This window comes from Arvicanthis niloticus, chromosome 1 (genome assembly GCF_011762505.2).
Source record: "Arvicanthis niloticus isolate mArvNil1 chromosome 1, mArvNil1.pat.X, whole genome shotgun sequence".
In the NCBI taxonomy this organism is placed as follows: Eukaryota; Metazoa; Chordata; class Mammalia; order Rodentia; family Muridae; genus Arvicanthis; species Arvicanthis niloticus.
The window spans coordinates 17,869,813-17,882,328 of record NC_047658.1 but is presented as its reverse complement, the minus strand read 5'-3'; the positions used below and the strand labels follow the sequence as shown (position 1 = coordinate 17,882,328).

General features: G+C 51.6%; 1 protein-coding gene across 1 annotated transcript; it reads right to left on the bottom strand.

Moving 5' to 3' along the window:
- Positions 1–645: 645 nt before the first annotated feature.
- LOC117693220 (kallikrein-2-like) lies at positions 646–6,423 on the bottom strand. Its single transcript, XM_034483679.2, is given in 9 exon segments — positions 646–793; positions 886–957; positions 1,893–1,999; positions 2,340–2,476; positions 2,571–2,724; positions 2,788–2,808; positions 2,811–2,925; positions 5,110–5,269; positions 6,378–6,423. Coding segments are annotated over 9 exon segments (960 nt in total).
- Positions 6,424–12,516: the final 6,093 nt, after the last annotated feature.

Sequence of the window (12,516 nt, the reverse complement as noted above, 5' to 3'; positions counted from 1 at the left end):
GTCCTCCTCCCTTGTCCCAGCCCTGTGACATGGAGTGACCTCCTTCCTCTGCTCAGAATTTCCTTAGGCATTCTGTCATCTCCAGAAAAATGAGGGAGACTTTTTTCCCCCCGAAACAGGGTTTCTCTGTGTAGTCCTGGCTGTTCTGGAACTCACTCTGTAGACCAGGCTGGCCTCGAACTCAGACATCTTCCTGCCTCTGCCTCCCAAGTGCTGGGATTAAAGGCGTGAGCCACCACTTCCCGGCAAGGGTGACATTTTAACACCACCCCACTCTGTACCCAGTTGCATGAACCTTGGATCTTGCTCAGGAATCCATGAACTTGTCACTGTGTGCCTCTATCCTGTCTCCTGGGTTAGCCTCTCCTTCCATCTCTGCAACACACACATGCCAAGGCCACCACCACCTCCTGCTTGAGCAGTTTCTAGACCTGCTATGCTTTTGAGATGGGAAAAGCATATGGAACCTCTCTGAGTCTCGCTGAACCAAATGTCTCCGCTCCTTTCTTCCCGCTAAGCACTTGAGTTGGGAGAATCAGGAGGCTCTGTTTTCTACCAGCTGAGTCCTGGGCCCCCAGATGCCTAGATCCCAGAAAAGGGGGAAAGTGCAGAACATGAAATGATGGTTGTCAGTTTCTAGGGACTTCATGGGTTGTTCTTTATGTGGACCTTGATCCAGTTCGTGTATGTTGACACTTTGGTGAATATGCTAGGCTTCCTAGGATAGGCACAGGAGTCATTACCCCATAATGCAATCCCATGGAGCATCCTATCACAGATGATCAGAGTCACCCTGAGGGGAGAAGACATGGAGGTAGAGTGAGAGAACATCCCACTTTCTGTCTAGGGTGACCCATCTCTCACACTTAACCACCAATAGATTACTGATTGCGACTTTGCAGTTTGCCTTCCAGAAGAAGGCGGGATAGCATCTCAAAGGGGACATAGCCTGGAGCCCTGGGCAAAAGGGAAGAGAAACAGATGCAGCTCCTATACTGAAGGCAGTGTCCCCGTGTCAGTAGGTGGAGGAACAGAGGTGACATTTCCTCCTGGGGGGTCATCTCATGGCCTCATTGCCATAAACTTTTTCTAGGATAGATGCCCCATAGCCAGGACTGCGAGCAGGGGCTGGGAAAGGCCAGCTCTGACATTAGAGAGCTGCTTGGAGGCAATTTGAGGGGAGACTGTGGCAAACGAGGTGGGGTGAGAGCAGATGAGGATAAGATCTGGTTGGAGTCTTTACCCAGCTCAAGCCTGAGACGAGCCCTCCCCCTTTCAGCCTTCCTGCAGCCTGATCTCATGGACACCAGAGGGCGCTTGAGAGCAGCGTCAGCCTGCCCCTGCTCAGTCCAGCACCACCCACAGCCAGCTTCTAGCACACCAGAGAGTAGAAGTATCCCATGTGGCCCAGCTGAGGCTCTGCAGAAAGCGACCTCCTGTGTGCTCTGAGCCCCGTTCACACTCTGTCTACTGACACTTATTTAGTCACAAGCTCCTTGATTGTCCCTCATGCCCTCCAGCTTCTCTTCCCTGGGGACTTGGTACCTGTTTTTCCCTCTGCCCTCCCATAGTTCCATAGGGAATACCCCCCTTCCCCACCCCGTGTCGGATGCTGCCTCTTCTCACCTTGCACACAACATTCCCTCCTACCACAAGTGACCCTCCCAGCCTCCCAGGCCTCTTGCCTGTCCGTGGCTCCACCGCCTTACGACATTCTACCCCATTACGTCTGAGTTGTGCTTCCTGCTTATGGCTGCCCCTTTCTCTGGAGCTGTGTTCTCCACATCAAAACCACCCCTTCCTGGCGAGAGCACGGGGATTTAGGAGGCCCCTCGGGAGGAGACACTCTTGAGTGGAACTGCAGGGGAGGTGCAGCTTTCCTAAGTGGTCACCTATGCTGGGGCAGGCGCTTTGGTGACACAGCTGCTCTCCGTACTCCTGAGGCTGACCCAACAACTCCTGAGCTCGCCAAGATAGACGGAATAGTGTGTTGTCTTCTCTGTGGAGAGTAGAAATAGTTGCCCCAAGAAGAGCGATGCAACGTTCCCACCCCATAATGGTACTCCGTGTGGGAGGGGCTGCTCTATGAGCCTATTGGCTGCCCAGGGTGTAGGGTGATCAGAGGCATCTGGGAGAAAAGGCGTTCATAGGTTGGAAGAGCGAGAGACACAGGGTGCCTTGGGAAGGAAGAGACAGGACTGGAGCAGAGGGGACTTTGACACACGTTGGGGGTGGGGTTGGGTGGGAGGGGCTACGTGTTCAAGCAGCTGAGGGTCTCAGCCCACAGTTTCCTTCCTTCCCTCTTGTGGTCTCAGCTCCTAGGGATTAGGACTGCTCGCCATGCAGGTGTCTTTGCTGCCTTTCTGGTGCCCAGCACACAACACGAATTCTGTCACCCTCTGTGAGTAAGCGTTCTCACAGACATCGTTGGACATGGGGTTGAGGCCCACACACTGCAGCATCCTTGCTCTGATAGCTGTAGGCCAAGAGAACACAACCATGGCAGGTATACAGAAGCCCAGCCTTTCCATCCAGAACTGTACTTCCTGCTCCAGGTTACAGGACCTGACCCAGGCATACACTGGTGCTGCCCCAGCCAGATGCTAGGCAGTGGCTCCCCAGCTTGGGCTCCTCAGTGGGCAGGCTCATCACACTCACGGCCTCTGTGATGCTGGCTGGCTCACTCAGCTGAAGCAGCAGCAGCAGGTCGTGGCTGTTGTCGGCCTCTGTGATGCTGGCTGGCTCACTCAGCTGAAGCAGCAGCAGCAGGTCGTGGCTGTTGTCAGCATCGGGGCTGAGAGATGTGTGGGCTTTCGAAGGCTCATGTTGCAGAATGGGTGTGGGATGGAGCGTCTGACAGGGACATACTGACCAGTGTCTTCCTCAGCACTCAGGCTGTGGTGACCCAGCCTCACCTTGCTTTTGCTAGGGAGGAAGCAGAGATGAGGGAGAAGGAGGGGGCAAGGGATCTGGGCAAAAGGGAGAATGAGAGGAGAAATGGACAGGGAAGGTGAGGGTGGAAAGCAGAGATAGCAAGAAAGTGCTGGAAGGAGAGGGAGCGAAGGGCAGACAGAATGGGAAAGACAGAGGCACCAGGGTGTGAGATGGCTCAGTGAGTAACAGCTTGCTGCACTAGTGGGAGCACCTGACTGCATTAGTGGGAGCATCTGGCTACACTAGTGGGAGCACCTGACTGCACTAGTGGGAGCACCTGGCTGTACTAGTGGGAGCACCTGATGCACTAATGGGAGCACCTGATGCACTAATGGGAGCACCTTACTGTACTAGTGGGAGCACCTGGCTGTACTAGTGGGAGCATCTGACTTTCAGAACCCAGATGCCAATCAGGTTGAGTGGCACATGCTTGCAATTCCCGTGCTGAGGACACAGGCACGTGATGATCCCTAGAGCTGCCTGGCACCCAGCTATGCCGAATACTTGAGCTCCTGTCTCAAAAAGTAGGGGCAGAAGATGACTGGAGAGATAATGGTTCAGTGGTTAAGAGCACTGACTGCTTTTTCTGAGGACTTGGGTTCAGTTCCCAATACAAACATGCTGGCTCACAACTGTGTGTAACTCTAGTTCATGGTACACAGACATGTGTACAGGCAAAACAGGATTTTTTTTTTATTGTTAAAATGATTTAAAAAAAAAAAAAAGATACAGGCAGTGAAACGGCTCAGTGGGTGGGGCACTTGCAGCCAAGTGGAGTGACCTGAATTCAATCCCAAGTCTTCCATGGTGGAGGGAGGGAACTGACCCCTGAAGGCTGTCTTGTGACCTCCAAGCTTGTGCAATGTCATACATGCTCACACATACACACACTCACACACACAAAACAAATAAATGCGATAAATCAAGTTTAAATCAAGTTACAAAACATAAGCTGGAGAGCGAGACAGGAAGACAGCTGATATCTGCTCCTGGCCTCCATACACACACACACTCACACACACACACACACACACACACACTCTCTCTCTCTCTCTCTCTCTCTCTCTCTCTCTCTCTCACACACACACACACACACACACACACACACACTCACACACACACACACACCAACAGAACACACACATGCACCACACACACATGATTAAAACAAGAGAATTGTAAAGGTAACGGAGGGAAGGGGCAGCATGGAGCACCATGGGAAAGCACATGGGAGCACGTGGGAGCACACGGGAGCAGCAAGTACGTGGCATGAGAACAGAGAAGAAGGGACTGGGGACAGACGAGAGGCAGAGACAAATAGAGGTGGGCAAGTGAGGCAGGAAGTAAAGAAAGAAGGGGAAATGGAACAGAGAAGGGGCAGGCCTGAGAGCCACTCAGGTGTACTGGGCTAGCCTGAGCTTGCCTGGCCCACAGGGCATGGTCACAGCCCAAGCTTTGAGCTCACTTTTTCCCAGTACCCTGTCCTCACTCTGTACCCATGCATTTGCGATGACCCAGCCCAGTCTAGCCTCTCCCTGTGTGTCTCCAGAATAGACATGATCCTACAGTGCCAGGTTGGTCTGGGGAGGCTGAGGACTTCTCTCACACATGCATATGGGGCCCATCCCTTCCTGTCTACTCGGTCCCAGTTAATCCAGTTTTTCAGTGTAGTCAGCAGTGATGGGGGATAGGGAGTGAGACCCATACCCAGAGAGAGTTGGGCAGAGATCTAGAGGGGACACACATAGTGGCAGATGGTCATAGAGACACCCAGAGGAAGACAGAGATAGGTGGAATACACAGAAATGGATTCAGGGAAGGAGGAGAGACCAAAACACAGTCTCACATAGTCACGCAAAGAGCAGGATCCCAAGAGACAAAGAGAAAGGAATGTGGGGAGACATGGGGAGAGACTCAGGTGGTCATGGAGTGGCAGTGGTCCAGCCCACCCACCACTCTGTCCTTCTGGAGCAGCACCAACCTCCATCCCTCAGATCTATACCTCTCATGAGGTCATCCCAGGAAGAGGGTGGCATAGTCTTCCTTGAAGAATAGAACAGCCTCCCCCCAACCCCATTGCCCTCCTCCTACTAATGTGTTTGGGAGGTAGATCCCGGGGTCCCTAGCATGTCAGGCAAGTGCTCTGGCCATGAGCCACACCCCAGCCCATCCTACTTGCTGAAGCAGCGGGCAGCTGTGAGTACCCACTGGGGTTGGACCAGGACACCCCCATACACAGTCCTGTCATAATGATACACAGCTGCCTGCCAGGGCTGGGAATGTCTCTCATACTCCCAGCCTCCAATGATCCTGGACTGGATGAAGGGAAGGGCACCTGTAGGAAGGAGTGTAGGGTAGGTTCCAGGGTTGGCATGGAAAAGGGACAGGGAAGGAAAGATTTCCTGTGAATATGAAGGAACATGGGGTAGAGGACCAGGAGGGTGGTCAGGTTATGGGGTGCTAGAATGGACTGGATTTCAGGACTGACACATAGCTCACTGACACCTGGCTTGCTGAGTAGTAGCTTGCCCTGACTAGGGAGACATTAGCCTCTGAGTAAAAAGCTGACCCTAGACAGCAGACTGGGAGACAGCAGTTGAGTTCCCGCATGGACTCCAGGGGAATTGGAGTGAGTAGGGCAGGGGGGGGGTGGTGGTGGCGGGGGGGAGGATGTAAACTCTGTTCTCAGGGACAGAGAGTTTCCAAAATGGAGATGGGCACCCATGGATGAGCTCTGTTTGTTAGGAAAGAACCCTGTGTAGGGCTGAGGGAACAGAGTGGGGAAAATGAGGATTAGATTGCAAACTTGACCCAGGAAGCAGTTCTAGAAGAGCCCCTGCAATCCCTTCAGAAAGGTAAAGTGGAGGCAGAATAAGAAGAAAATTCAAAAACCCCAATTCCAGACTGTAGCAGGCAGGGGCTGTTTGTGATCTTCAACTAGATTTCTTAGTTATGTGATAAAACAGGGTGTGTCATGGGATGTGTGTTCCCAGCAAAAGACCTGGGGGACAGAAGCCAAGGTGGAGAGCTTAGGGTGACCAACAGTAGTGGCTGCATGAGAATGACAGTCATGCCGGGGTTGGGCTGAGGGGTGCTGGAAGGCAGAGTGATGTCCTCCAAGGAAGGATTCTGAATCCCACCATGACAGACAGAGGTGACCCAGGATCTGCACCTGAGGTAAAGTGGCTGAGGCGGGGAGGGGGCTAGAAGAGACGTTCTAGGACATCAGGGTAGAAAACAAGGAGCAGGAAGGTCTGTGAAGCACATAGGGACTGAGATGAGGAGTCAGGGTGGCACCACAGAAATAAAAATCCCAGTCCCTGGTCTTAGGAACACCATGGGCTGGAGAATGAAGCTGGGCTGCAAATGTGAGAGGGAGGACTTATGGGGAAGAAAGGAAAAGTCTGGTCCCCTTCTCTTCCTGTGGATCCCTAACTTCTCACCATATTTCTCCAGAGACAGGACGAGGCACAGAACCAGGAACCACATGGTGGCAGGTGGTGAGCTTGGAGCTGAGAGGTCTCTCTTCAAGGCCTTATGAAGCTTTCACCCCTCCACACTCCCACCCCGCCCTGCTGGCACACAACACGTCTGAGCCACGCCTCTAGGTCTGTGAGCTGGAAATTGGCACCAAGGACAGTGGCTGAGCATGAGAACCCACATCTCCTTGTTCTGTTGGCACTGGATGGATTCCTGGGGTCTGAGACCTGACTCGAGAAGGACCCAAGGGCAGGGAAGCTTGAACAGAGAAGCTGAAAGTTTGGGAAAGGGTGACAGGAACAGGGATACCACTGGCCCTCAATTAAAGAACCCCAATGACAGTATCTATGACTGAGCCTGTAGCATGTCAAAGTCCATCTACCTGGAAAGGATGTGGGTTCACTGACCTCCATAAGGAATGGAAACAGGGATACAACTGGCCCTCAATTAAAGTTTCTTCACCTAGAGCCAAATTAAATCCTCGCACCCAAGTCTCAGTGGTTGGTGTAATCTATGCCAATGATCCCTTTGCTACTCTGAGGCCAAGACTAACTCTCCAACACCTCTGAATACTAAGGTAATTATATTATGTGTGTATGTGTGTGGATATATGTGCTGGTATATATGCATCTGTGCATGAGCATGGAGGACAGGAGAGGACAGGATGTCCCTCACTATCACTGGCCACCTTACTCCCTTGAGACAAGGTCTCTCTGAACCAGGAGCCTAGCTGGTGGTCAACAAACCCCAGAGACCCTCCTGTCTCCACACCCCACATCGATAGGGGTTTCAGGTGTGTGTGACAGGGCTCATTTGAAAAGAAAAAAAAAAAGGTTCATGAGATTGGAACTCAGATCTTCATGCTTGCATGCCGGGAACTTTGCTCCCAGCCCCAGCGTCCAGCTTCTAATGTAGCTGAAACAGTCTCAGAACCCAGAACCTTCTGACTCCCACCCTCACATGTGCAGATGTGCACTGCCCTTGTCCCAGTGCCCCTCCTCATGCTTCACAGATGCTCCTGCCCAGCACCCTCCAATCAGGAGACAGTATCCATGACTGAGCCTGCAGCCTGCCAAAGTCCATCTTCCTGGAAAGGATGTGGGTTCACTGACCTCCCAAAGCTCTCTCCATTCCCACACACTCTCCACAGATTGCCACATTCTCTCAGGCCAAGAGAGAATGTGTCAAAAAAAAAACAAAACAACAACAACAACAACAACAAAAAACAAAAAAAAAACCAGTGTCCTCTCAGCACATCACAGAGACCCCGAGTTCATATTTGGTTGGATTTAAGATTGCATTGATGTGACACAGGAGAATCAGAACTAAAGCCTGGCCACCGCCCTGGTTAACTCTCCCCAAATGCACCCAGTCCTCCATTCTCCCCAATCCCCATCCTCTGTCTTCAGCCTGCTCAGCATTTAAACTGCTCAGAGGAACCCAAACCAGGACAACCTGATGCTCAAATGGACCCCATGCTTGTCACCAAGAGTCCCTCTTAGGACTGCAGAAGAATCCCCACCCCACCTCCATTATGTGCCAGGCACCCTGACTAGTCCTTGTCCTAGACATGGCTGAGACTCTGGGATATCAGCACTGCCCAACATATCTTAGAGACCTGGGAGGCCAGTGGAAGTGAATGATTCCCCTAAAGGCAGGCTCTTCCTGCTTTCTTCCATCCATAAGCTATACAGAGTCCATCCCTGAGAGGCTGGCCTTCCTCAGGCTCCCTTTCAACCAGGTTCCCTTGGCTCATAGGATGCTTGTCTGAGCCAGGTTCCAGGGGGCATCACATAAGCTTTCCCTAGAAATGGACACAAATGAGCTCACACTGTGACCCTGGCCTGGGAAATAGGTGAAGATTATATCATGGCAGTAGACCTCAGAGCCTGTTTTCTGGGTGAGGTAGGATAACCCCCAAAACCCCTAGGACTTCTCACATGGCTCACTGTACTATCTCTGGAGCACCCCTGCAGAGGCATGGGAAGAAGAAGAGACCATGGAAGAGGCAGAACCTGTTTCTCCATCTCTTTGGAAATCTGGAGGTCCCATGCTCTTCCCTGAGAACCTGGACCAATTGTTCTTGCCTCTCAGGGATGTGGAGCTCTCACACACACACACACACACACACACACCCACACACACACACACACACCTGGCACATGGCCTCTTGGCTTGCAGATCTCCCTTCCCAGGATGCAGGAATTCTGGACAGCTTGTGATATTCCTATCTCAATATTGATGAGATGGCATCTCACTCGGCTGACCCTCAGGAGTCTCAGGTGCCAGACTAAAACTCTTCTCACCCAAGCCTGACCTCAGCTTCTTCTCTCAGAATCCAGCCTTCCTGCCCTTCCAGTCCCACCCAGGGTCTGCAAACCAGCCAAGCCCCACAGATTCTAACCCTGCCTTTTTTCCCCTGGACTGACAACAGGCTGCTGTAGACAGTGTCAGGACCTGGACCTGCAGCCTTAGTTGCCAAGGAGATGAGGAATGTAGCTCACAGGGGGCAGCCAGCTTCATGGCACCAGGTTGGGAGAGGGGGGAGCCAGCTCCTGCTGTCTTCATCTGAGGTACCCGGGGTCAAAGCTCTCCTCTACCCTTCCTTCGTAACCCTGGGCCGTTACAGTCCCACAGTGATTGAATCATTAATCTGTTCCAGCAGCAATGCTTAAAAAAGGCCAATCACTATTGTATGTGCCAATGACACTGCCCAGTGAGGGCCTGGAAGCCCCCCTTAGAGTTTTCCTACAACTCATAGATTATGAGGGATGTGATGACCACGAAGACAAGAAGCAGAGTGAAACGCCACAACAGCATGAAGATGCTTTCTTGGTGACCTGCCTGCCTTGCTGTCTCGGTTAGGATTTCTGTTGCTGCAACAAACAATCAGGACAAAATAAAGCAAATTGGAAAGGTGGTGGTGTCCGGGCAGCTTCTCCAAGGACGTGGCTGACTGGCAGAGCCTTGTGGTTTCTTCTGGATCAAACTGCCATTGCTGATTCATACATGGGTTTGCGAATGGCTCAAGCTCCCACTGCTGAGTCGTGTGCACTGAGCTGCTGATATCCTGATAACATAGATCGGATTTGCTCCAAAGAACTATTTCTAAACAGGTCCACTTCCTCCGTTTTTCTATTAACCTTTCCTTTCCAGTACCTGTGGTGGGTGTTGGGCTAGGAGGGAGATTGAAGCATTTAAGTTCACTTATCAAAGTAGGTTTAAAAAAAATATGTCTACAGGGAGGAAAGGGTTTATTTGGCTTATGCTCCCACATCACTGTTCATTACTGAAGGACAGGAACAGGAGGACACATGGAAGCAGAAGATGCAGAGGCCATGAGGGAGCGCTGCTTGCTAGCGTACTCAACAAACCTTCCTATAGAACCCAGGTGCCACCAGCCCATGGATGGCACCACCCCAATGGGCTAGGCCCTTCCCTATTGATCACTAATTGAGAAAATGCCCTACAGTTAGGTCTCATGGGGGCATTTCCTCAACAGAGGGCCCTTTCTCTGATGACTCCAGCTTGTGTCAAGTTGACACACAAAACCAGCCAGTACACTTGTAGCCACAAAGACCTGAGTTTTAGTTCCTACAGTGCATGTAAAAATCTGGGGAGGTCCATGCTTAATGAGAGACCCTGTATTGAAAGCTGTGTGGAGGGCTGGGAGATGGCCCAGTGTTAGAGACCCTGCTTAGAATCCTGTGAGGGCTGTAGTCGTGTCTCAGTTTTAGAGACCTTGTCTAACACCCCTTAGTTAGGGATGGAGAGTGTGGCTCAGTGGTAGAGGTCCTGGGTAGAATCCCCCAGTAAAGGATTGTATTTGGGCTCAGTGGAAGAGTGTCTGCCTAGAATGCCTCAGAGAGGGCCTTCAGTGTATCACAGTGGTTGAGTTCCTATTCAGAATCTTCCAAAGAGGAGCTGAGGTATGAATCAGGGGTAAAGCATCTGCCTAGAATTCCCCAGTGATGGTCTGTGGGGTGTGGCTCAGTAGTAGAGTGCTTCAATACACATGAAAACTCCTAGATTCAATTCCTAAACTTGCAAAAATAAAAATTTAAATACATGCGCGAGCGCAGGCATACGCGTGCGCACACAAACACACTCCAAATCCTGAAATAAAAACAATGCTCCTAAGTATATAAGAGGCCCTATGAAAGAACAGACAGTCTTTGTTTCTGTGGCCATGTTATCTTTATTAGCCCAGGCTCAAAACAAAACAAAGCAAACAAATCCACCATCAGAGACAGTATCTATTGCCCTAATCAGTAAAGAGGTTGGTTGTAAGAGGGACAGTACATTCACTACCAGGACAACAAGCAAAGCTGATCTCCAGAGATGCCATCTCACAAGGCTGCCTGCTGCACAAACATCCTTGAAGGGCAGCCTGGGAAGAGGCAGGAGGGATGGCCTGGCTGGGAGAGACACAGCACACTCCTGTCTCCTCAAAACTTTGCTCTGGCCTCTCCCAGCTGCAGGGCACCTCAACAGTGTGTCATGAAATACCCTGTGAGCTACATTCCTCATCTCCTTGGCAACCAAGGCTGCAGGTCCAGGTCCTGACACTGTCTACAGCAGCCTGTTGTCAGTCCAGGGGAAAAAAGGCAGGGTTAGAATCTGTGGGGCTTGGCTGGTTTGCAGACCCTGGGTGGGACTGGAAGGGCAGGAAGGCTGGATTCTGAGAGAAGAAGCTGAGGTCAGGCTTGGGTGAGGAGAGTTTTAGTCTGGCACCTGAGACTCCTGAGGGTCAGCCGAGAGAGATGTCATCTCATCAATATTGAGATGGGAATATCACAAGCTGTCCAGGATTCCTGCATCCTGGGAAGGGAGATCTGCAAGCCAAGAGGCCGTGTGCCAGGGGTGTGTGTGTGTGTGTGTGTGTGTGTGTGTGTGTGTGTGTATGTGTGTGTGTGAGCTCCACATCCCTGAGAGGCAGGAACAATTGGTCCAGGTTCTCAGGGAAGAGCATGGGACCTCCAGATTTCCAAAGAGATGGAGAAACAGGTTCTGCCTCTTCCATGGTCTCTTCTTCTTCCCATGCCTCTGCAGGGGTGCTCCAGAGATAGTACAGTGAGCCATGTGAGAAGTCCTAGGGGTTTTGGGGGTTATCCTACCTCACCCAGAAAACAGGCTCTGAGGTCTACTGCCATGATATAATCTTCACCTATTTCCCAGGCCAGGGTCACAGTGTGAGCTCATTTGTGTCCATTTCTAGGGAAAGCTTATGTGATGCCCCCTGGAACCTGGCTCAGAGAAGCATCCTATGAGCCAAGGGAACCTGGTTGAAAGGGAGCCTGAGGAAGGCCAGCCTCTCAGGGATGGACTCTGTATAGCTTATGGATGGAAGAAAGCAGGAAGAGCCTGCCTTTAGGGGAATCATTCACTTCCACTGGCCTCCCAGGTCTCTAAGATATGTTGGGTAGTGCTGATATCCCAGAGTCTCAGCCATGTCTAGGACAAGGACTAGTCAGGGTGCCTGGCACATAGTAACTTATGTGCCAGAGTGGAGGTGGAGGTGGGGTGGGGATTCTTCTGCAGTCCTAAGAGGGACTCTTGGTGACAAGCATGGGGTCCATTTGAGCATCAGGTTGTCCTGGTTTGGGTTCCTCTGAGCAGTTCAAATGCTGAGCAGGTTGAAGACAGAGGATGGGGATTGGGGAGAATGGAGGACTGGGTGCATTTGGGGAGAGTTAACCAGGGCGGTGACCAGGCTTTAGTTCTGATTCTCCTGTGTCACATCAATGCAATCTTAAATCCAACCAAATATGAACTCGGGGTCTCTGTGATGTACTGAGAGGACACTGGGGTTTTTTTGTTTTTGTTTTTTTTTTTTGTTGTTGTTGTTGTTTTGTTTTTTTTGACACATTCTCTCTTGGCCTGAGAGAATGTGGCAATCTGTGGAGAGTGTGTGGGAATGGAGAGAGCTTTGGGAGGTCAGTGAACCCACATCCTTTCCAGGAAGATGGACTTTGGCAGGCTGCAGGCTCAGTCATGGATACTGTCTCCTGATTGGAGGGTGCTGGGCAGGAGCATCTGTGAAGCATGAGGAGGGGCACTGGGACAAGGGCAGTGCACATCTGCACATGTGAGGGTGGGAGT